The sequence below is a fragment of the Carassius auratus genome, chromosome 17, assembly GCF_003368295.1.
Source record: "Carassius auratus strain Wakin chromosome 17, ASM336829v1, whole genome shotgun sequence".
NCBI classification, from domain to species: domain Eukaryota; kingdom Metazoa; phylum Chordata; class Actinopteri; order Cypriniformes; family Cyprinidae; genus Carassius; species Carassius auratus.
The window spans coordinates 19351436-19376595 of NC_039259.1; the positions used below are offsets into that span (position 1 = coordinate 19351436).

Consider the following 25160-nt stretch of genomic DNA (forward strand, 5'->3'; position numbering starts at 1 on the left):
CTTCGGGCTTGAGCCCTAAAAACAAAGCAGATACAAGAGGGTCCTCGCACCTCGGTGCTCGGGCCCTAATAATAAAAAACAAAGCAGATACAAGAGGGTCCTCGCACCTCGGTGCTCGGGCCCTAATAATCATCCAATTAAGAAAAGTTTGGGTAATGATTCACATCTATATTTTTTTTTAACTTGAGCCAATGAAAAGTTGGCTCAAAAATATAGATGTGAATCATTACCCCAAATTTATTTTAATTGGAGGAATTAAAACTTTTTTTTTTTCAGTGTGAGATGGAGCACTGAAAAATGGAAAAGAACTGGAAGTTCTCAACATGTTTTAAAGGACAATGTGAAAATTTACATTTAACGTTTACATAAAATTATTTATAAAAGCATCAGAGTGGAACACAAAGTATGCATTCATTCTGAACCAGCTCTATAAGGCAAACCTGATACTGAAATGAATAAATAGAAAGAAAAAAAGAAAAATCCACGAAGAACCATAAACTACCAGAAAGCTTGGGTATGAAGCACATTTCATATTTATTTTTACTAACAAAAAACACAAAATATAAAAGATCACAATGAAAATAATTAAATAAAACTTAAGAAAAACATGAGCTGCTCAAGAAAGATACAGAGCTATAACTGATATTCTATTTTAACAGAAACAGACCAATTTGCAACACTTCATGTGCATTCCGCTAATAAGCAATTTTTCCTATCAAAAACAATCAAGCTACAAAGTGAAGAACATAGCAAAGTCATAACATTTGCTTTAAATTTTCTTTTTTTTATCTATTCTGGAAAAATAAAAAGGAATGGGTTGGGTAGGCAGTTGGATTTCAACTAATGCATCCATATCCATCTCCTATCTGGTTTTTACAATTGTGACTTTAATGCTTTGCCTTGAAACATCTGATAGGTCGTGTTCGAGGACTTGTGACTTATTACGCGTGAATAACAGTCCCAGTTCTTATATATGCCTCAGTGGAGAACAAACCATTCCAGGTAAATTCCGAAACGCCTAGGAATTCTTCTAGAACTATCCACCGTTCCTTTTAGTTGACTTAGACGTTAGCCAGAAAAGCCACAGCAGCAGAAGGTGAATGAGTGAAGGGTTGCTTTAAATCTCCAGCTCCCAGACTAGTGAATGATTTCCCTAAAGGCATGTTCTAACACGCAGACACACTCTCCCATAAACACACACACATTCCCAGTCTAAGGAGTCACCCGGTGTCCTTACTTGACCTGCCCGCTCTTTATCTAACAAGACATTCTTTCGCTGAAAATCCCCAACTCACATTCTCTCTGAGTTTAGATGTTTATTGGACGCTGGGGGATGGCTGTGGGTTTGGATTGGCAGTGGCTTGGCGTGGCATCGTGTACATGGCTCCCAGGAACTGATCAGCGATCCTTCCTGCCTCCCTCAGCCCGCTCAGCAGAGCGCCGTGGACCGTAGCAGGATAGTTTCTGATCGTGTGTTCACCCGCGAAGAACAGACGTGGAACAGGCTGCGAAACGCACACAGTCAGCATGACATCTGCTTCTGCGGACACGAGCATCTCAGAGGAAATGAGCAATACGTTCTGACACTCACCTGTGAGGCTCCAGGTATGGCAGGTCCAGGTGTGATGGGCTGGGCCATGAGGTCATAGTCGTTACCAGATGAACCGGCTGCTACGTACGAGTAAGACCCGCGGGCCCAAGGGTCGGCACGCCAGCGACTCACCACCGTCTCCTTTGGCTGCCATGACGACAGACACAGAACACATAGTTGGTTTGTTGTCGCTGGAGCAGAGCCAGATGCTCCATACCGCGGGAAAGAGCCGCAGAGTCTCAGTGTGTGATATATTAAGAGAACTGAACTCCTTTCATTAGATTTAGGTTGACGTTTCCTCTCACAGCTGCTATTCACACAAGCTTTTGTTGCACAGTGAAGAACTACAAATGAAGTAAGTTATTCTGGCACATCCGAGCTCACCTGAGGTACTGCGCTGCTTCCAAAGATGCCCTTGAGGATCGCCAGACAACGGCCAACAATGACATCATCACTGATATTCTCCATGATGCCTGCGGCCTCTCCCGCCATCAGAGCCAGCAGTATGGGAGCTGAGAAGACAAAAAGTCAATTTCAAAGTGAGCTCTGAATGACAGATTTATGAAACCAATATTTTTATTACTGATATATGGTAATTAATGGAAGCCGAATCCAGTCATGGATTGAGCTAATCAAAATCAACAGTTTGGCATCACTGATCTTCGATGGCAAGTTTTTAATCAATTAACATTTTTTATGTTTTATTCTTTTAATTGCCACTCATTACATTTTACAGTGCTGCTGGTAACGATTTTAATAATATGTCAACCACAACAAAAACTTCAACTCAGGGTCATCACAATAGCCCGACGTTTAATACTAAATCATCCCTAAACTAAAGGATGATTACCTTTGTAGAGATTCCAGAATAGAAACAGTTCCCCTCGACTGGCCGTGGTGCTTCCCACATGTCCAAAGAGGTTAACACTGGGGTCCCAGAACACTCGATCAAAACACAACACCACCTAGGACAAGGACAACAAAGATTAGGACAGAATAGGCCTTTTTAAATACAGCTGACTGACATTCTTCTGTGGAACTAAAGATTTTCCTGTGCAAATGTCCTTATTTCTTTTGCCTATTCATTGGAATTTAATGGGCACCAGAACTGTTTGGTTACCAGCGGTCTTCAAAGTTTCTTCTGTGTCCCACAAAAGACAGCAAGTCACACAGGTTTGCAATGGCATGAGGCTGAAGAAATGACAATTGTCATTTTGGGGTAAACTAACCCTTTAATTAAACCCCATTCAAACACTAGCATTCCATTTTTTTTTTAACCACATGCACATATTTTAGCAGATGCTTACGAAACCAATTTACAATGCAAAACTGCCACAAAGAAGCACAAAGCTACTAACAAGAGATTATTTTTGTCACTAAAATTATACAAAATGATAAAATGAAATAAGCACATGCAATCCTAAATGATGCATGTTTTCAATGAAGTCAATGGAATTGTGTTTCAGTGAACATTTCTGACATCCTGCTGTGTTTTGCAGACAGATGTTTCTGATATAGCAGAACCATGAATGAATTTGGTACAACACTGTGCCCTCTTGTGACAAAAACAGAGAAAAGGAGCGGGACAATTGCATAATACTGCAGTATTTTTCTGCTGCAGCTGAACTAGGAGATGAAGTGAAGAGAGAGAGAGCGAGAGAGAGAGAGTGCAGAGGAGCAGGAGGAGGATGACGCATCCTGGACACTCAATATGTGAGGGGGGTAAATTCATTATGAATACACACCTATATCTATCATATTAAAATGACCTGCCCTAACCAGCCAAACCTTAAGCTTCACTCTGTTTTAGCCAAACTGAATTAGTTAGATATACACATAAAATGTCCCATGCTGATACAGGCCAGCAATGTCATTACATCACCACCCTCCCGTCTGCAAAGGAATAAACAGGAATTATTCACACCTTGTTGAGGTTCCCAAAGCCCATTCTCTGGATGGCGGCCGTCTTCCATTCTGGCAGAGGAGGCACAAACTGCACGGCTGGCGGCTGTTGCTTCAGCACTCCCAAAGGAAGAGTACACAACACGGCGTCACACTTATAAATGAACGTCTGGGTAGTGGAGCGGGTATTCACCGCAATCACCTCACAACCTGAGACAGGGAGGAAATGATGGTCATAAATGTAATGACACAAACACACCAAAATACAGTCCCAAACAGCAGGGGCTGGACTGACTGACTCACTCACCAGATGATGTGTATCGGACCTGTCTCACTGCAGTGTTGAGTTTGATATCCAAACCCTCTGCAAGTGCCACTGGGACACACGAGTATCCATTTCGCACCGTTAGGTGACTGCCGGTGAACTCAAAATCATCGTCCTACTCAAACACAGAAGGAAAAGGGAATTCGGAATCAAACCCATGACATTTCCATATTGAGCACCATTCTCTACAATTTGAGTTAAACAAACACTATTAAGACATGAAATATGAAAAAAAGTGGCCATGCTGTACCTGATCCCAGTGTTTGAGTGAGAGTGTTGAAAGAGGTGTAGCGTTGGCAAACTCAAGGTTTGCAAAGTGCCAGTCAAGAATCTGTCGGTCTCTCGAAGACAGATAAACATCACTGAAATAGAGATCCAGAATGACATTACTTTTGACTCCATTTGGAAGGACAGACAGGAATGTTAATGTGACTTTAGTGGGGCTGATTACTTTCATAGGCTGTATTTGATTACCTTGGTGGGTTGGCCTCTAGCTCTTGCAGTCTCTCCTCTAATTTGACCTGCATCTCCACCAGCTCATCATACTCCTGCAGCAATAGGACAGGACCACAAATCAGCACACATCTGGGTTTTTAAATGAAAGATGGTGATACCTTTATCTAAACAGCAGGCTGGCCAATAACTTACACAATGCAAATTTAAAAAGCATATATATATATATATATATATATATATATATATATATATATATATAATATATATATATAAAGCTAATAGTAATAATGATAATATTGAATAATATCTGAAAATAGCTTCAAATTTACATTTATTTCAAATGTAGTTAAAATATAAATACATTTTGAACACTTTATTTTAACTTTATTATTATATATATATAAACCAAATTTATAAAAACATTTAAAATTTAGCACATAAAAGGCTATATCTACATGAGAGCCATGGACTAAAAGTATCCCGAAAATTTCCAATGAAGTCAAACCCCAGTGCAAGCAAACAGGCGTCAAAATTCATGTTTCAACCATAAATGGTCTGAAGGACTCTAATGGGCTACAATTGAGAGTGATTATGTGAATTAACATGCTAAAATTTCCCATTTAAGACCATTTAAGTTAGGAATTTAACTTTTGGCTCTGTGGGCACTAAAGGGAGTATGACAGGGTTAGACTTCGGTTTGGAAAAAGCACTAAAACAACCCAACTGAAACAGCAGGCTGCAATGGTATTATGCTCCATTACCAAGCACAGAGGTGTCTGGCATAACTGGAAAACACTGCTGTGCAGAAAAAAAGATATTAAGATTAAGCATGATGGATCCAGAGGTGTCGGCAGTCGCTACCCGAGGAGACATCGTGAGAGATGCTTGGCTGTTGAATAAGCAATCAGCATTGCTGGCCAGTTTGTCAGTTTCTAGGACAACGAATGAGTTTAAGGCTTCAGACTTTTGTATAAATTACACTTTCGCTTTAATTTGACAAAAAAGGATAAGATAAAAGGAACAGCTATACAGTTTTCACAAACCATTTTTAAAAAAATTGTTGACCACTGGAATAGGATCGGGATATTAACTAAAGGTGCTTTCACATCTCTAGCTCGATTCATTTGGTCCGAACCAAGGGCAAACAATTACACATTGTAGCATTTTTCAGCTTTTTTGGTTCCTTTTCACACCACACTGATTGCTTTGGTCCTTACCAGTTGAAACGAAGCAAAATGCAGTCACATGACAACCTCTGCATCACTCATTGGCCATGATGTATTTCCTAAACTGTTTTTCGATTGGTCAGAATTTATGTTTGGGAAAATCGAACCGCAACCAAGGGGGAAACGAACTCTGGTATGATTCAACGGAACTAAATGAGGCAGGTGAGAAAGCACCCAAAGCCAGAATCTGAATTTGTCATTGACCTGGTTTCCTATATGAGTTTCTATTTGTGTAAGCGTGCACAATGTTTATATGGTCAGTGTGGGGTGAGGTCATGTGGATTCGGTCAATGTGGTGAGTTTGTCAGTTTCTCGGACAACAAATGAGTTTAAGGCTTCTGACTTTTGTATAAATTAGATTTCTGCTTTAATTTGACAAAAAAGGATAGGATGAAAGAAACAGAATTACAGTTTTCACAAACCATTTAAAAAAAAAATATGGCCGCTGGAATGGGATCGGGAAATGAACCAAGCCAGAATCTGAATTTGTCATTGACGTGGTTTCCTATATGAGTTTCTATATGTGTAAGCGTGGACAATGTTTATATGGTCAGTGTGGGGTGAGGTCATGTGGATTCGGTCAATGTGGCGAGCTCGGTCTACAACCTTGCAAAGTGCTGTGAGGTCTCTTTGTTTGCTCTTCACCAGGAACTCCGCTGTGATGTCTCTGGGTGGTTTCACCTCACTGGCCTCTTTATACTGCTGATGCAGCTCCTTCACTTTCTCCTTAGTAGCCACCATCTGAACAAGAGTAGGCACAATCAAATTAATTTGGTGCGATTAGTAAGCTGTAACAGAGGGAGTTAGTACATGCATGTATTACCTTGTTCAGAAGGTCTCTAAGCTCCTCTTGAGTCTTCACAATCTTCTTCCAGTGTTCAATCTGTTCATCTTTCACATGTTTCTCCTGCAACCTGAACGTAGATGAGCAATGTCAATGTCATGCTATTATCTTTTTACTTTTAAATAACGGGGCTCGATTCTTAATGTTGAGAAACAAAATATGAAGCAAATAAACACAGAGTTCACTCACTGTATGACTACTTCCAGTGCTTGTCCCAGAGACACGGGTTTGTTGTTAAGAAAGTTGAAGTCAAGCTGGTGGCTGAGGTATGATGTCGCCTCTAACAGGCGATTGAACTCTTGCTCAACCATCTCGTCCTTCTCTTTTGGGACCTTCAGCAGTTACAACCATTAAATCAGCATTAATCAAACTCCGAACACTTGACATCATGGAGAATAACCTATCCATAAATACATTGTCTTGGTTTTTAAACGTGATGTATATATCTGTGTGTGTGTTACATGCATGTGATGAGCACAAAAATAAAAAAATATATCCGAAAAAAAAAAAAAAAAAAATTGGAGAAATGTTAGGTTTTGGTATGTATAGAAACAAACTGTCATTTTATTAACGGAGAACCGTTGTCCATTAGGGATTCCACTGACCTTAAATGACACACAGAGCTTAATAAATCATAATTTCTGATGTTTCACTGAACAATTCAGATAATTAACTTGACGCATTTAGAGGATAAGAATATATTATAAAAACAGGACGTCTACTATTAAAAAGGTGTATTTTTGGTAGCAAACTGTACTAAACAGGAAGTTGTTCATAAATTATACACCTGTATTGAATATGCAGTTACCACTGGGTGTTGTCTCCAAGTGTGCAAGTAAATCCATTAGAACAGTTCCTCTTATTACATATGTTGTGTGGTATTATAAACAGAAATACTTACACTTGTGCAGCGCTCTCCCTGTATAACCAGGGCAATCCATCAGTTTAAGGAATGAAAATGGAGTGAAATTGAGTGAGAGATAAAAACAAAAGGAAGGATGGGATGTAACAAAGAGAAAATGTTCGGGGGTTAAGAGGGAGCAGAGAGTGAGAGAGAGAAAAAGGCCGTTAGATTCTTCTTTTGTACTAGATAGAGTCTGAGTGCTTGACTTTAAACATAGTTAAGATGCCAATTAGAAGAGAATGGGAGGAGCACCGACTCTTCATGTTTGATATAAACAAGTTTAACTAGTCGATAAATGAAAAATGACTGCACTATAAAACTGTAAAAGCTGATCTTAGGGATGTCGTACATCAAATTGTGACCGTTTTCACATTATATCCCTATTTTTATAATTACTTTTACTCTTATAAAATAACTTCACACTTACATTTCTACCTAAGATCAGATTATTAATGTACATGTCATGTTATAATAATGTTTAAACCCTAATATTACACTCACAGCTTGTCCATTGGCCTCATAGAGCGGACACTTCTGCTTGATCTTGGCCAGCTCCATGTTGACCTGTTTGCTGACTACAGCCATAGGGTTTCCACCTAAAAGAGATGTGCATTTCCATTTCAAACGGTTGCAAAACCTCAGAGATATCTGCCAGAACATATGACTCTGTTCCATGATCAACAGTGCCACCTCCTGGAGAGTATTTGATCATTCTTACCCAATCCAGTCACCACCATGGCACCCAAATCAGCTACATAGTTCCCTTTCCTGAATGTAGCCACTCGCCCTCCTACTCGATCCTACCAAGAACAATTAAGGTTTGTAAAATTAAAAAAACTGTCTCAAGTGTAAAACACTTTTACACTGAGCTCAGTGTAAAATGCTGTAGAGTTTAAAAGCAGCATGTACTTACTCTTGCTTCCAGGACAGTCACATCCATCCCAAAACTCTGCAGTTGTTTTGCTGCTGCCAGCCCTGACACCCCACCTCCAATCACTATGACTTTCCCAGTTTTCTTTGCTACAAGAACATTAGAGAGTATAATTAAAACAACACTTGAGAACAGAGTGCTTTCTGTGTTGTGGTTTGTTACCCTGTCAGTCTTTGCATTAGTACCATTTGTCTGTTTAAATGCCTGCTGCAAACAAGCTGTTATTGTTCTCTACACCAGACACATTAAATGTGATTGTGGAAAAAGCCTTGTACTGTTGTCATTCTGTTTGTTTGCACATTATCATCTGTAGATCTGCTCTGTTGGAACATCGAGTCACAATTACTTGGCAGAGGCTTTACTCTCTTGTAGACACCAAAGTTGATGAACCCGTGTCTCTCCAGGTAGCTGTGGATCCGGTGCACCAGGACAGCATCACCTGCAGAGAGGAACCAAAGACAAATGAAAAAGATACAAAGAAAATGTTAAAACACACACAATATAGCCTAAGTGTAATAACATCAGAATTCTCAGAGAAAGGAGTTTGGAATCGGAGTAATGTCAGGTGAAGTAGACCCACTGTTGTATGGAGCTTCTAGCTGCTGCACAGTGGCCTCAAAGGTCAGCTGGATTTTGGGGTTGTCCAACCATAGCTGAAGCTGAACATTCGAGAAAAGACATTTTCACAACTGACTGGAAAACACATGATTCTTGTTTATTCTGAAACGCTTGTGCTGCAACAACTTTGAATATATTCTACACTCTAATTTCAAAGTTGGGCGTCAGTAAGACTGTCTAATGCAGGGGTTTATAAACTCAGTCCTGGAGGGCCGGTGTCCTGCAGAGTTTAGCTCTCAACACACCAGCCTGGAAGTTTCTAGAGTCCCTAGTAAGACTTTTATTAGCTGGTTCTGGAGCATTTAATTAGGGTTAAAGGTAAATTCAACAGGACATTCAGGACGAGCTTGGAGACCCCTTGTTCTAATGCTTCTGAAAAAAAAAGTGTTTAACGCTCATCAAGGCTGTTTGATTTGTTTGATCAGAAATACATAAAAACACATTTATTTCAATTTAAAACTTCTTTCTATTTTAAAATGTAATTTATGTGATATCAAAGCTGAATTTTCAGTCTTTAGTGTCACATGATCTGTCAGAAATCATTTTAACAAGCTGATGTTTTTTAAGAAACATGAGTTTATTGTGCTGCTTTAACATGATACATTTTTTCATCATCTTTGATGAACTGAAAGTTCAAAAGAACAGCATTTTTGAATCAGACAACTTTTTTAACGTTAATGTCACTTCTGATCAATTTAATGCAGTCATGCTATATATAAGTATTAATAAAAAAAATAAAAAAGTATTGATCTCAAACTTTAGAAAAGTGTATTAATAGTCAATTAGACTTCTAGAAGAGTTTCTTTTTCTCCTGGCTCTTGCTTTTCAGCTTTAAAAATCTAAGTTCAAATGTTTTAATTATCATAAATTAATTACCTTTCTCCAGCTGTGAACTCACCGTTCGATTCCGAATGTACAAGAACACTTTCTGAGTATGCTGTGGTCCACCAATAATGTCAGGAAAGCATGCAGCTTCCTGTGATGTCATACGGTCATGTGGGAGTCGGCTCTGGAAGGCGGCCCCCTCTACACCTGAAAAGTCACAACACTGATGACAGAAAGCATTCTGAAATATTTTTAAATGTTTTTTTTAATTCTGTAAAAAGGTGCAAAATATGTATTAATCCAACCTCTTTCCATACCTGATGGTTCCTCAGGTTCACTGTCATTCTCCTCCTCTATTGGTGGGGCTGGTGGAGGAATCACCTGCTTCCTTTCTTTCTCCGCTTTAGCGTTCCTCTCTTCCTCCGAATAATACTCATCTTCCGACAGATTAGCGAGACTCTCGTCCATCTCCCTGTACTCCACCTGCAGCAGGAGGCACAATAAAAGCTTCATTAAAACCTAGCTCTGCTTCCCCTAGGGTGAAACATGACAATTATTCTCTACTCAGACAAAAAAAAAATCACAATTGTTTTTTTGTGTGTATGCGTGTGTGTGTAGTAATGCAGTGTTTCGCATACATTGGTCAAAACTGACCGCCACAAATAGATTTTCCCAGAGACTTTGCTGAATAAACATGAGCGCTGCACATTTCAAAATCGAAACCTGCTGTGGGTGTTTTTATATCAATGTATTTCTGAAGGAATCCCACTGTCTTCAGACAATTTTGGATGTCTATCATTTCATCTTGCATGTACTGCCTGATAAAGCAGGGTTTGTGAGCTCAGTGCTGCTTTGAAGCCATTACCAGGGAAACCTCTTCCTCTCCCGCTCTAAGCGCCTCTTGCTGGCAGAGAATAAACTTGCATATAGATGCCAGCACAAACAGAGTGCAAGTTTGTGGGAAACACTATAGTGGTCTACCCAGTTTTTACTATTATGCTGTATTTCTTTTTTTAAAAAATATAAAATTACTATATAGTATGTATTTAGATTAGATGTAATAATTAGAATGATTTAAAGTTTCAGAGCAATACAAATTAGTGTATACTTGGTGACAAATTAATTATTTAATGAGTCTCAGTTCGACTTGGCTCAATATATATGCCTGGCTCAATTATCCCTGTTCAAAGAACAGAAAGGGTCAATATAGATGTTTACCTTTGCTCTTTTACGGCGACTGGTCCTGCGTACTTCTGCAGAGTCTTGATCAACCCCTCCTGGTCCAGGAGGGTGCGAGAGAGGAGGTCCACCTGGTTCTCCACTTGGAGAGGCTCTCTCTTTCTTCTTCACATCTGTTATACCTGGGCCAGAAGGACCAGCTGGACCAGCCTGAGGAGCAGAAAGGGTTTCAGGAGCATGGTCTCCACCATTACCTCCTGAGGAAGAGGAGGAACCTGGGTCTGACTTCTTACTGGACAGCATTACAGATGAAAGAAGCCTCTCCTAAAATGAAGAAACAAGAGTGAATGTAGGTTTACAAACAGAACATAGACAATACAACATGCACGCTACATATACATCTACATAAATATTAATAATGAACATCTCAGATTCCTTCCACAGTTTGGTCTTATAACTATTATAATGAATGTGCTGTTTTCTATCACAGAGCACATGAACCAATGACTTTGAATGCTCAAAACAACATGAGGTCTGCAGAAGTTGAACGTCGCACTTTTGCACCTGCTCTGAAAAAACTGGCATTGCTGGATAGACAAAAGCTTTTCAGGTATGAGAGAATATTAGATTTAAAATTGTATTTGAGGCAACCAAAGCAATAAATAAAATACAATTTTAACCAGATTAGCTTTGTCAATGAAGCTAACATTAGCAGATAAACGCTAAATCGCACATATTTAGGATCACAACACCAAATCGCAGCTCTAAAGACGGGATAACCTTTTAAAAAAATATATTTACCAAACGTTTACAAATATTTTGAAACTATGAAGAAATAAGAAAACTTGTGCGCTCATGCACTGTTTATCGTTAGCTAATATGCTATTGCTAGCGATACGAGCTTTTTTCTCTCTGCTTATCAAACTCCAGAAAAACCGCAGTTCTTCATTACAGTTTGTTCATTCTAATTGTTATATGAAGTATTACACATTTATAAATTATATGCATTAGTCTCATCTGCCGTCTTCTGTTGTGTTTATAAAATATTATTCATATTTACCTCCTCGCGGCTGTGGGGAGTCTAGCACAAAGAAACAGAAGCCTGTCCCTACCGGGATCGCTCAACCAATCCGAGTAGACGAAGAGGGTACAGAAGGCGGGATCTAAATTTCCCAGTGTTGTAATTGGGTAGAAGAGCGATCGATCAAACGTTTCATAAAGTCGTTTCATAAAGTCAGGTTCATTTTATTCAAATTTAGCATGCAAAGTTCACCTGTATGCACATTAATGTCCTAAATCAATTACATAAATTGATGTCCCATGCCCTTAATTAATTTTTGCTGAATCAGAGGCATCTCAGGACCTACTAGAGGACCTCGGTAAATTTGCAAGGGACACACATATTATCTTGTCTTAAGGTTATTTACAATAAAGTATATTTACATAACTCTATAATTCAAATCATAAATATCTGCTAAACAATATATAAGTGCAACATGGAAACCATAATTACAATCTAGAAAACTTTGTAAAACTTGTAAATAGTAAAAATGTTTTTGTTTCTTTTTTAGTTATATTAATGTTAAGTTATATTAATTTGAGTTACATTAATAAGTGTGAGACTTAACCAATGAATAACAAGGTTTAAAACTTAAAAACAATATATATGTTTTCTGTAACAAACCATCATATCAAGCGGACTGAAGTGGAACTGGGAGGAGTCAGGTATGTGACGTAAGCGCGGTGGGAGGTGCGAACGCGATGCGGAAAAGCTCATGTAGGCGCGGCGGGACTCCAGGTAAAACAGGTAGGGGATTGTCAAAAAGTGTGTCTCACGTCGATGTACAAATCTTTCTGATTTTGAAAAGCAGGCACCTATAATACATACGCCAAATTGAACGCGCTGATCTTTTTCTTAAAGGTGAGTTTTGATATGAAGCTTTAAAGTTTCTACACTCAGAGTAAGTGATCGAGATTTATGAAGCACGCTTCTGTTTTTCTTCGTCGTCATTCGTTGTTGTTGTAGTCAAACATTCTTTTTTGTCTTTTTCGTGTTAGCTAAACTTTTGAACTGTTTTTATTACTATGGCTGGAGAGTTCATAGATTTTTCAGGGTCCAATAATATTAAATTGATTAATACACGTCAAATGTATTAAATGTATCAAGAGTGTTTATGTTATCATTGTACATTTAATAGGTATTGTCAGTAGACATGCAGCACAGAATAATTGTCATCTTAAGTAATATTCACCACATCTCAAATAATGTATTAATCATTAATTTAGTAATATTCTGTAATGGTAATGACATTTTAAACGTTTTTTTGAATAAAATGACAAACATCATTTTCTTGCTTTATTTATCCTGAACACACATACAGTAATTAAACTGGCCTGTATTTTTACTTCTTTTTTTTCCCCATAATGTGTCAGAAATCTTTAATTAAATATTATGCTTTATGCATGTAAATTTGTTAAATTTTTAAGTATATATATTTTTAGCTTTTTTGTTTGTTTTCATCACACATCATGTGTCACATTTTATCTAAAGCATGCTGTTGACTGTTATTGTTCTGTGAGGTGGAAATATTATTATTTTAGTATTGAAACTAAAAGTATTAAAGTATTGAAAAGTAGTTTTAAAACTAACTACTGCAGAAGGAATTTTTTTTGTATTTTTTATAACCGTATATAAATGATTTTCATGCAATTAATATTAAAATAGTTTATGGTAGTAGTCGATAGTTAGCATTAATTCATCTTTTTATGATGAATTTTCATATTTCAAGATTCAAGATATTGGGACAAAGCTAAAATAAAATCTATATATTAAAAGTTATTTGAAAAGTCATCAATGGTGAAAGCAAAGTAAAAAAGTTTCTAATACATCTTCAGATAACCTTCATATTACAAAAAGGTAAAGGGTTTTAAAAAAAAATATAAACCCCTGGGTTATGAAAGTTCTCAAATTTGAAGAAAGATCCAGTGTCTGATGTATTGTTTGTTGCATTGCACTCTGATTGGGTTTTATAGTATTGTTTATTTTATCTATGAAATTGTGGTGCACACAGTAAGCTTGTCCTTTCTTTCAGAGGACATCAGGATGAAGAACGAGGAAGAGGCGAGTGAACGGCCTGACAACACGGCATTCACTCAGCAGCAGCTCCCGGCATGGCAGCCTGTACTCTCTGCTGGCATCATCATTCCTGGCTTTCTTATTATTGGTTTGGCTTTCCTAGGCATCGGAATTGCCCTCTTTCTGACCTCACAGACCATCCAAGTGCTGGAGGTAAGTGTTTACTGTGGGACGACAACAGAAAAAATCTTCACTGGGTGGTTGACATGGCTTTTTACAGTAGAGTCTGTTCATCCTTTGGTTAAGTAGCATATCTAATAGTTTAAACAAATGTACTGAGGTCAGATATTGCTTGTTTGTTAAAGAACAGACAACACTATTTAACATTCAAGTCTTTGGGTTTTAGAGATAATGAACCCCTTGACTACACATTACTGCCTAGTAGTTGAGTTAGTTTGGAGGTGTTGATATACCTAGGTGTTTTGTGCAAGGTGAGAGACATTAATTATACATGAATGCTCTCTTTTCTCACTGTCACAGATGGATTACACAGGCGTTGAGAAGGATTCACCCTGTTTCCGCTGCACGAGCCCAAGTAACCAAACCTGCACCTGTGAAGTAACATTCTCCCTTAGCACATTGTTCACGGTAAAGTCTTTGACTTCTCTGTTTTAAAGCCTGATATTTCTCTCTCAATGTTAGAAAGTGACTAATATTGTCTGTGATGCTTACAGGGCCCTGTCTTCTTTTATTATGGCCTGTCTAATTACTTCCAGAACTTCAGAAAATATGGCGTGTCGAAAGACGATTATCAGCTCACTGGCGATACACAATATTTCAAGGTTTGCGGTTGGCATGGACGACCTTTTAAATGTTGTTTCAACTCTAGGATCTTTTCGTTTAATGTATTGAATCCCACTTTCTTTGCTTTTATTTTCATCTGACTTTTCAGAGTCCACGAGATGTTTGCTTTCCATATGCGCATGACTCCAAAAATAACCCCATTGTCCCTTGTGGAGCTATAGCGAGTAGCATGTTCAATGGTATCATTTCACATTTGTAGATTTAACTTTATTTGTGTATGTATTAAGCTCTGAAATGGGTTGCTAATCCTTTATTTGTGTGTCTTGTGCAAAGACACATTTGAGCTCTACCAGATAATCAATGGAACCAAGAAGAAGGTTCCATTAGATGGTAAAGGAATCTCCTGGTGGACTGATTACAACATAAAGTACAGGAACCCTTTGCCTGTGAATGGCTCCTTTGCAAGCGCGTTTGATGGTAATTTGTCTTAAGGTTGTAATGTAATAGTAGCTTTGGGATTTGAGATTTGGACTAGAAGTTTAATTCTTTCTGAATGCTGGTTAACAGGTACAGTGAAGCCCATTAACTGGCCTAAGGCAGCATATGAGCTGGACCTCACAGACCCAAACAACAACGGTTTCCTGAACCAGGACTTTCTAGTGTGGATGAGGAGAGCGGCACTACCTCAGTTCAGGAAGCTGTACCGGCGAATCACAGAGGGTGATTACGCCACGGGGCTCCCTGCTGGAAACTACTCTCTGACAGTCTATTACAGTATCCTTCTCATGAAAGTCGAAACTCACTCATAGAAGGGATTAATAATAGGTTTTTCATGTTTTATTCATATCACCAAGTTCGGAAGCTTGTAGGAATTTGAAGCCTCATCATGCCTTTATGTGGCGTCAGTCCTGTTTCGCAGATGTCTTTTGACCGTGTTTGCCTGTGAGCCAGGCCAAAAGGTTTTACAGGTAAGGTGTGGCTTTTAGCTGGTACAGAGCAGATTGCAGAAGCAACAAACAGAGGGTTTTGAATATGTAAACTGATGAAAAGGCATGACAGTCAAAAGAGTAGAAGAAATTTGACTTAAAGGTGCGCTTTTGTAAAATTTCCCCCCTTATACACAAGTTTTTACACAAAAAGAAATTAAATGTATACTACCCTGAATAAGTTTAGGGTTTTTAGGATTCTCAAAAAATGTTTTTAAGAGTAGTTTCTTATGCTTTTTTTGCAAAAAAATAAATAATAAAATACAGTAAAAATAGTAATATTGTGAAATATTATTGCAATATAAAGTAACTCTTTTCTATGTTATTATATTTAAAAATGTAATTTATTCCTGTAATGGAAAAGTCTTCAGTATCACACGATCCTTTAGAAATCATTCTGATATGCTGATTTAGTGCAACGTTTGACAGTTGAGCAGCTTAATATTTTTATGATCCAAGATTCTTTGATGAATTAAAAAAAACTAACTTTCAAAAGAACTGTTTTTTTTTTTATGTCTCTTGTAAAAAATCAATCTACAACTTTTGATCAGTTTAATTCATCCTTGCTTAGTAAAGTATTAATTTCTTTAAAAAGGGACCATATGACCAGCTGAAGTCTTGTTTTATCTTTTTAACCCTCCTGTATTGTCATTTTTGAATATGGAATCAAATATTTATGGCTGATAATGAATAGAGGATTTCTAAAATGGTATTGGTGATTGAAAACACTGATTTCAAATGTTTTTTTTTTTAAGTGTCTATATCTAGTGTCCAAAATGTCTGCATGCACAATGTAAACACATCGCTTAGTGCACCTTTTAAGGCAAAGTTTTCAGAAGCACTTGTCCTTTCAGAAAAATTTACTTATTTTTAAATATGCAGTAGAAATGTTCATATGCTGCATGAATGAACCATGTTTGTTCCTTAACCACCTCTTTTCCAGACTACCCAGTACTGAGTTTTGATGGACGCAAGAAGGTGGTCTTCAGCAACGTGTCTTGGATGGGAGGGAAGAACGACTTCTTGGGCATTGCTTATTTAGTAGTTGGCTCCTTGTGTGTGGTCATGTCAGTGGTTATGCTAATAGTTTATGCCAAATTCAAATTCTCAGATGATGATGATGCATGATGATGCAAGGCGGCTGTGCTTATAAAGACCACCTCATACATGAATCTTAAAAACAAGAAAGAAAAGAAATAAGGGGTTCATTAAGATGGAGCTAAATGTTGTTTTCAGACCAAAACATCATGGTCTAGATCAATAATTTTGCATTCACTTGCTAGAAAGTTTTAACTTCAGGTCATTTTATTTTTAACAGGAATTATTTGTTTACTAAAAGATCACAGGATATGCTTTAGGCTTAAGAAAAAAAACTGATATTAAACTAATATTCTAAGAATTTGTTCAAAGGTCGTAGAATCAGAAGATCGTTCAGGCAATGTTACAGGTTTCTTTTATTCTACTTTGTCTCAGGTATGAAATATGGATTAGCGGTTACTTTTAGTTTCTGGAAAATACAGATAAAACAGAGATAAAAATGATTTTAAAATTTGCTTACGACTTCTTGACTAGTCAAGAAATGTTTAGCAGATATATGGACAGAGACAGTCTCAGGTGCCACATCTACCTGTTAGATGCATAGCTTTGTCAAAGCTTTGTGTATGTGTAGTTTAATCGATTGAAAATTAAAATGTATTGCTGCTTGTATATTTTCTGAAATAAACTTTAAAATGCTGTTTTATAATGTGTTTTTGTTGTGAGCTTTTGTTTCAAGCATGAAAGATTTTATTTCCAAGGAAGGGAAATTGTGTGCTTTTTCAATGCAATTTGTACTGGGCAAGTTAAATGAAAGTGAAGGGCGAATCTTGACTTTGTTTGCACGCATCGGTGATATTGATCCCTGTTAGTGAAGCAGATCTTATTTGGGAGCAGTATTCTGTGCAGAGTTTCACTCTAATTCTGCTCTCTGGTTCAGTGTCTTTTGAAGTAAAATGTTTGAAGAGTTGGGAAAGAACTGTATTTAGATTAAATCTGCTCATAAATATTGCTTTGTTTATATTTTAAAATGCACAACTTTTGTCTGGACTAGACCTGAGTTTTTATGTAACTAGAAGGCTATTGTCTGCACATGGGTTTGGCAAGTAAAGATGACATAATCAAGATTTGTGAGATATTCAAAAGAAGCATTAGTGAATTACTGAAACCCAGCCCAAAAGTTTAGGGCTGGTAATTTGTCAATAAATTTGAACTCTCATGCTCATCACTGCTTTATTTACTTGATTAAAAAAATCCAGTAAAAATTGTATTACAGTAAAATATCAAATTTTAAGGCTAGCCTTCATTAATCATGCTAATATGCTGCTGCTTGAGAAACATTTATTATTATGTTGAAAACATTATTTTTTCACTTTAAAGCATCTTTTCTGAATTACAATATTAATTTCTTTTTTTGTTGTTGTTGTTTATCTTGCTGACCCCAAACCTTGGAACAGTATTTTATAGTAAGAGAACTGTAAATGCATTTAGATGAATAGCTGCTAAATAATAAAGAAGCAAATGAGATGACGTAACACCGCTGCATGTGCACTAGGTGGCATGGTTGGGTCAAGGTTATGTGTTATATGTACACCTGTTGCAAAGATAGGCTACTTCCATCTCTCACGTCTTTTACACTTCTTTCTAAACTTCTAACTGTGGTTTCAGTATCCTATCTTAACTAATTAGCCATTTAACCTTACAAGATGGCTTTATTATTAAAGCTAGAGTAAGCTATATATTCAAATCTCTTTATTTCGATTTTTAACCTTAGTGGAAGGATTGAAAGCCTCACTTTGCTCGGTTGTTCGGTTTGTATATGTGAGGTGCACTAGGATGGATATAGTGGCGGTTCTCCCGATGATGACTCTGTACCGTCTGCACAGACTGTTTTGGCCGGTGCTGCTATCACTGTTTTTGTGTTATTAGCCTGTGATATGGGTGCCTTCATTTCCTGTTCTTTCAGATGGTTGAAGCAGGCCTGATATTGGCAAAGCTGAGAAGAGAGAGCCAAAAAACAACAACAAGGCCAGAGGTGGATCTCTCTCTCTCTATCTTTCATTTCTTGCCCGCTCTCTTCTTAATATTGGCTTTGCATTATAAGTGTAAGCGATGATGGTTCATGTGTCGGTGTTCTTTTTACTCTGGAGAGTGAGGATCTTTATGAACAGAACAGATATTTATTAGACATTATGCTACTGGTTCCACCCTTCTTGAAAGCTCCATATTGTTTTATTCTCCATAGCCATTTCATTTGTCAGAGCCCTACCAATAATGCAAACCACTGTGTTAACGACAGATCATCATGTAATGACCAGTTTCATGACCGTCACATGCACGGAAGGTTTTTATTACCAAGCGAGGTAGAGCGGACAACTTAAATGAAATTGAAGAGTCGAATGTTTACTGACTCACAGTGATTCAGTCCTGCAGTGTTTGCAAAGTGTTGATAAAACATCAATTCTAATGAATTCAAGCACAGCCTACTGCGACAACACCGTTATTTAAATGAGCGCACAACTTCACTCAGGCTCTAATAATAGATTGATTCCACATTATCAAGCAATTATGAACCCATGTTATGGTTTCTGAGGTGACGACAATGCCTGTGACTTTTAGAGAGGGTTTTTAGAGCGGATTCTGTATCACAGAATGCAGAATGTTGAACAATTAGACAGCCAACGTGACTGCAGGCATTTTATGCAAAATAGACATGAGCAGATGAATTCAGGGATGGTCTGGGTGTCTGGAAGCACCCATCAGTTTCACACCGAAAACAGCTTGCTCTTTTTTTACTCGTGTTTTTTTTTTATATAACAATGATGGATGTCAGATAGGAGAGAAACATCAACACTCATCTAAAGATGTGAGAATTGACAGGAATGTCTGTCACAATTAAAAAAAAGAAAAGAAAAAGTAATCAGCAATTGATTCTTGTTCTTCAATAGAAATATTTAAACATTTGAAGAGTTCAAATGCAATAGTCTTTAAGTGCCCTCTGACATTTTCTTCTAAAATTAGCATTGTTCTCAGCCTCCTATGTTTATGCTTAGTCATTTCAGTTTAATGGGAATGAAATTAACCTATTCATTGCCATTAAAGTGAAATTACTGAACCTACACATAGGAGCCAGATAAAGATGCTAATTTTAGAAGAAAAATTAAATCTTTATTTGTAAAGTGTAAAATTAAACTGACCAAAATACTGAGATCCTTGGAAGAGCTTAAAAAAAAAGCATAACCATCTCTACATTTTGTAAATCATTTTTCAGAACAGACCATTCATTATATGGCATAGAAAAATATTACATACAACAGTTTATTTTTTTAATAATTAATAATAATGTTGATTTCTAAAGGATAAATCACGTTTTGAAATATATTTAACTGAAAAGTTTTAATTAATCTTGACACACTTCCAACATTGAGTATTTTTAAAGGTCTTTTGTATAATGTTTTAAAGAAACATTGTAATTGCTTTTCTTGATCTGAATTTATTCATGAATTGTGATCTGTAGTACTGTCTCTGTGATTCTTTTTTATGAAACTTTATATGCTGCCGTCTTGACCAGGTCTCACTGGAAGAAGAAACAGCAATATCTCAATGTGATTGGTTAAATAAAGGAATAATAATGAAATGCTAGAAATATTTCATAATATTTCAGTTTTTATTGTATTTTGGATCAAACGAATGTAGCTTTGGTAAGCATAAGTAACTTCATTTAAAAACATGAAAAAAATAAATAAAAACTTTTTATCTGCAGTGTAAGATTAAAATACGAAACGGTTATATACATTGCCTTCCCGTTTGAACTGGGGGTTGAGTGTGACAAAGTATTTGCATTTCATGCATATATAATGTAATTATAAACTGAAAATGTGAAGTAAATAAAGCTCAGTTTATTCATGAATTGGATTAGATATTGTGGCATTCCAGTTAGCATTGATTCATTTGCATGTTCAATGTTGATTCATAGCTTCAAAGGGACAATCAGCGTTAAAGTGAAGTTACAAAAATGATAAATACCCTAAAATACGCATAATACCCTGAAGTATTAAAAGATTCCATTTAATGGCTTTCCATTACTATAAAATGAAATGTCTGAGATGTGCACCCTGCAGCTGAGTTTTGCCAGTGATAGCCTAATCAATCTTGACGTTAATTAGAAAAAGATTCCCACACAAGTGGACTCTGGTCCTCAGTCCCTCTGGCCACCTACATTTGGAAAAGAACTCCTCTCTCTGGTCGTCCCTTTGGGAGAGACATTTTCCATAATGTCATAAAACATTATAAATGCCCCAAAATTATTCTAAACTGAACAGAAGGGTCTTAATTGTGAGACATTATAACAAAGTAGCCAAATTTATGATGTACACATAAATATGTGAACTTGATCTGGAAGAGATGTGACAGATACAGTAGGAAAGACAGGCTTAAACTGGGAGAGGGATAATACATTTTAAACAGTGGGAATCAAAAAGATTGAGAGCCTTGACCTCAGGCGTCAATTTAAGCAGATCTGGATTCTGTCTTAAACTTGCATTAATATTCACGATTTGTATCATCTTCCTACATTGTCTCTCTCATTAAACCCTGATTTGCCTCTAATTGGAAGTAAATGGCTGGCAGTTCAATGCTAATCACTGTAATTGTGGTCTCATTTGGTGCGCTTGATAACTGGCCTGCTCTGACTTCATCAGCCACCCAAATGCAGAGGAGAGGTTGAGTTATATTCAGTCAGTTGACCGTGTGTGTGTGTGCGCGCGTGTGTTTAAAATTAATATTGATTTAAAGTAGGGCACAATTCATGCGTTTTACAACACACTGTCAGAAAGATTCGGAGGGCATCGCAGAAACGCTGTTACAGTGCTGCAGTGGCCCTAAATTCAATTATTTGAATTGGCCTTGCGTTTGTATGTTGAGTTGCTTGATTGGAATTTGTTATTTTTTTCTCCCGAGTGAGTGTAAGTAAACCTACACAAAAGATTTGAGGGAGTGCCTTGCTGCGTTGCTCTGTGTGACAGTAATGAGAATTGGCATCTTTATTTTGGATCCTGTGAGAACCCAACGGTTACCCCTCATCGCATGACTGAGACACAAAAGTTTGTTCTAAAATAAGGGGCCGATCGTTGTGTCTGTTCGCGTTCTGTTTCTTTCATGTCACATAGAGCCAGAGAGATGGGCTGACTTTATGCAAAGCAGGGTGTTAGTTGCGAGTCCGCATGGATAAATTTAGCTTCTTCATGTCACCTCACTGTCTCCGATATAGACATAAACTCACTGGCTGAGTTTGGGATTCAGGCCATTGTGGTTTCTAGGTTGCCTCATGACTTTGTCTGTTTTTGTGGCAGTCCTCCTGAGATTTTGTGCTGTTTTTATGCACTTATCAAATCTTTAAGAGAGTAGCGTTAAATTCCATGTCATTGTGTCAATCAGGCCATAGCACAAATGCAGCCACCAAGCTTCACTATCCTTTGAAACTGAGTTGTTTCAAAAGTATTCATATTGTTAAATATAATAAAAGTTGCATTGGAAATTTTACTTTTAGTTATTACTTACCCAGTGGTATATGATGCAATGTCATACTTTTTTTTTTTGTTTGTTTCTTTCTTTTTCAGACCCGAAGATTAACGCAGTTCAGAGCAGTAATCATTCTGGACAGACAGCTTCACTTCAGGGCTAAATTGTTTTTCATATTTGTCAACTTTGGCTGTTTCTCCCAAGGTTTCTTTCTGGCACTTCTAGATTTTTTATTGCAGTGACCTTGTGTTTGGTCACCGGGGGGCTTAGGGTTGACATCCTAAGCTGGTTTATGGAAGTCTCTATTATTGAAAGCCAATTTACAATTTGAAATCTTTAAGTAGAAAATACATTTCTCTTATGTGCGTTTATCTCTCGTTCACACTGCTTTAAATCTACTACGTGACTGATATTTATCTTCCACTCTGATTTTCTGAACACAAACAGGGAAGACAAGAAACTGGCCAAAGGTTTCCACTGTCTGAACCTTAATTTGTGCATCACAGTTTCCCACACTCAACAAGGTACTGATATTTACATTTACCTTTTGAAAAGGTACTGCCCCGTGACAACTCTTGTACCTTTTTTTCTGAGAGTGCAGGAGAAAATGTTACTCTTGCAAAAGCTCAGGAGTTGTAAAGAAGGTCTTGAGATTTTCTACTTAATGTTTCTTTTTCTTTCTTTTTTTTTTAGGATGAAGGGATTTTTTTTGGATTTCAATCTATGCACACATGCATATAACATGCTACGCAATGGGTAAGATTAGTGTTGTGGGATAGATTCATATATGTATGCGGAAACTGTGTATCATATGCACAGCAACAAATTTCGTATAATATGCACGTGAAATCTGTGTATTATATTCACGCCAAACACATGCCTATCATATGCACGCCAAAGTCCATTTTTGTGTATCAATACCACACGTTTTTGTTTTTATTTGGTGTACTATTTACAGTGGGGAAAATATTTCCACCATAATTTGCAAATAAATTAATTAAAATTCCTACAATGTGATTTTCTGGATTTTCTTTTTACATTTTGTCTCTCATCGTTGAAGTGTACTTAAGATTAAAATTAAAGGCCTCTCTCATCTTTTTAAATGGGAGAACTTACACAATCGGGGGCTGACTAAATACTTATTTTCCCCACTGTATATTCATTTTCATGAGACCGGGCTTGCCATTCCTCACAAAGCTGCCATATAGCTTCATACAGTCATACAGACTTTTTGGGTCCCTTTAGAGCATGACAACAGAAGATGAATTGTACTTGTGAGCCCAAATGTCTCTTGCTCCACACAAAAAAATAACAGCATATGGGTTTGGAATAACATGACGGTGACTCAAATGATGATAGAATTTGGGAGAACTGTTCTAAGTCTCTCTTATTTTGTCCTCCTTTTGATGTCATTGCTGTCTAGGAGAAACAATTCAGATATTACAGAGATCTCATTTGGGAATTTTATTACTTATGTGATGAAGCAACCTTGAATAGATTCTCTCGTCTTTCCTCATTTTGCAATTTCCACACCTCTCATGTATTCCTGTGCCTCATAAGTGTAGTTTTATATTTATGTGCCAGTGTTTGATGGTGTGCAGCATAGAAGTGCTGAACAGGAATGCGCTGTTTCACACTGCCACATCCACTCAGAGCTAAGCAGATGACACTGCCCTTCACACACTTCCTCTGCCCATCAACCCTGAGGCGGTCTCGCTCTCAAACAATCCCGCTGGACTGACAGAGCAGTGTGCATGTTGTTGCATTGTGGGGAATGACTGTAGTGCTATAGGGAGTCACAGCAAAGAGAGAAATGCTGTGACATTACATGAAATGTATGATACTGTGAAACCACATCAGTTGGCATTGAGGGGAACATTGTATTTGATGGATTAGTTCAGCCAGAGTTTTTTATCCTCATGACTTTCTTACTTCTTGGGGGGAAAAAATGTGTTGTGTTGTGTGCTTTTTTTTGAATATGCAATGAATGGAGACTTCAAAAAAGGCATAAAAGGCCCATAAAACTAACATAAAGGTGTTCCAAACGAATTGTTCAATGTTCATAAGAAATACGGTCGTTTTGACATGCAAGTTGTTGTTCACTCATAATCTTTCCCTACAGGGGCTGTTCATTGCTGCAACTATCATTGAGTTACTGAGTTAAGTTAACTTAAGAACTAGATTAGTCCAATCCGTGAACATATCATACTTTAAGGGAAACAGGCCAATTTAGTGCAATGTGAATTATTTTTTATTTAATGGGGAATTTGAACAGAATCACTGTTTTACGGATGATCAACTGAATCAGCCAGCAATTCATTGAATGGGCTGTATAACATCAACTCTGCAATGGATATTAAAATCCAAAATATAGAGAAATCAATAGAGAAAACAATATTAATCAGCACAGTAACACCATCAGCAGTTTAAGATATTAACTTGCCAGCACAAAACACAAGATACTTCTTTTTTTCAATATAAATAAGACTTTATTGGATAATTCTAAGACAATATAAACTAATATAAACACACAGATTCACACAAGTTACAGGAAGAGAAAAAGTGAGAAAAGAATGAGTTTAAGAGAATGAAAATGTGAAATCCCAACTTCTGAACAACCATCAATCACTTAATAAAATGTTGTAATTGTTGCAGTATGTGATCTGGACTTGTCATGTTGGAAAATGCAAGGTCTTCACTGAAAGAGATGACATGTGGATGGGAGCATGTGTTGTTCTAGAATTTGGATATACCTTTCAGCATTGATTTCCAGATGTGTAAGCTGCCCATGCCACACACACTCATGCAACCCCATACTATCAGAGATGCAGGCTTCTGAACTGAGCGCTGATAACAACTTGGGTTGCCCTTGTCCTCTTTAGTCTGAATGAAATGGCGTTTTCCAAAAAGAACTTCAAATTTTGATTCGTCTGACCAG

The 25160-nt window shown here is 37.3% G+C and overlaps 2 protein-coding genes across 10 annotated transcripts; one reads left to right on the forward strand and one right to left on the reverse strand.

The window, feature by feature from the left end:
* Window positions 1-510: 510 nt before the first annotated feature.
* On the reverse strand, window positions 511-11953 carry kdm1a (lysine (K)-specific demethylase 1a). 6 transcript variants are annotated; one of them, XM_026286278.1, is made up of 21 exons: window positions 11862-11953; window positions 10841-11125; window positions 9928-10105; window positions 9696-9829; window positions 8760-8838; window positions 8526-8618; window positions 8162-8268; window positions 7967-8048; window positions 7750-7844; window positions 7246-7263; window positions 6534-6676; window positions 6324-6414; window positions 6107-6241; window positions 4293-4366; window positions 4069-4180; window positions 3801-3933; window positions 3516-3703; window positions 2442-2556; window positions 1976-2103; window positions 1592-1738; window positions 511-1505 (listed from the first exon to the last, which is right to left on the reverse strand). In XM_026286278.1, the coding sequence occupies exons 2-21, from the start codon at window positions 11102-11104 to the stop codon at window positions 1317-1319; spliced, it is 2505 nt and encodes an 834-aa protein (XP_026142063.1). In that variant the 5' UTR covers window positions 11105-11125; window positions 11862-11953; the 3' UTR covers window positions 511-1316. The 6 variants fall into 6 exon arrangements, with proteins under 6 accessions (XP_026142063.1, XP_026142064.1, XP_026142062.1 ...); XM_026286279.1 differs by having other exon boundaries at window positions 9940-10108; XM_026286277.1 differs by having other exon boundaries at window positions 9928-10108.
* On the forward strand, window positions 11024-17411 carry tmem30b (transmembrane protein 30B). Of its 4 annotated transcripts, XM_026286286.1 has the most exons (9): window positions 11024-11150; window positions 11292-11411; window positions 13894-14090; window positions 14418-14525; window positions 14612-14719; window positions 14830-14920; window positions 15015-15158; window positions 15249-15455; window positions 16611-17411. In XM_026286286.1, exons 3-9 carry the CDS (start codon window positions 13905-13907, stop codon window positions 16793-16795), a joined length of 1029 nt encoding a protein of 342 aa, XP_026142071.1. In that variant the 5' UTR covers window positions 11024-11150; window positions 11292-11411; window positions 13894-13904; the 3' UTR covers window positions 16796-17411. The 4 variants fall into 4 exon arrangements, with proteins under 4 accessions (XP_026142071.1, XP_026142068.1, XP_026142069.1 ...); XM_026286283.1 differs by lacking the exons at window positions 11024-11150; window positions 11292-11411 and adding an exon at window positions 12504-12608; XM_026286284.1 differs by lacking the exons at window positions 11024-11150; window positions 11292-11411 and adding an exon at window positions 12541-12599.
* Window positions 17412-25160: the final 7749 nt, after the last annotated feature.

Bases quoted from the DNA above. Each gene is read 5' to 3' on its own strand.
- kdm1a (XM_026286277.1), bottom strand. From the start codon at position 11,104: ATGCTGTCCAGTAAGAAGTCAGACCCAGGTTCCTCCTCTTCCTCAGGA. The intron at 7,845-7,966 runs GTAAGAATGATC...CATCTCTTTTAG, and splicing joins CATGGTGGTGACTGGATTGG to GTGGAAACCCTATGGCTGTA. The intron at 4,367-6,106 runs GTTGTAGACCGA...CTATTGCTGCAG, and splicing joins ACCTCACAGCACTTTGCAAG to GAGTATGATGAGCTGGTGGA.
- tmem30b (XM_026286283.1), top strand. From the start codon at position 12,563: ATGCGGAAAAGCTCATGTAGGCGCGGCGGGACTCCAGGTAAAACAG. The intron at 14,091-14,417 runs GTAAGTGTTTAC...TCACTGTCACAG, and splicing joins AGACCATCCAAGTGCTGGAG to ATGGATTACACAGGCGTTGA. The intron at 14,921-15,014 runs GTATCATTTCAC...TCTTGTGCAAAG, and splicing joins AGCGAGTAGCATGTTCAATG to ACACATTTGAGCTCTACCAG.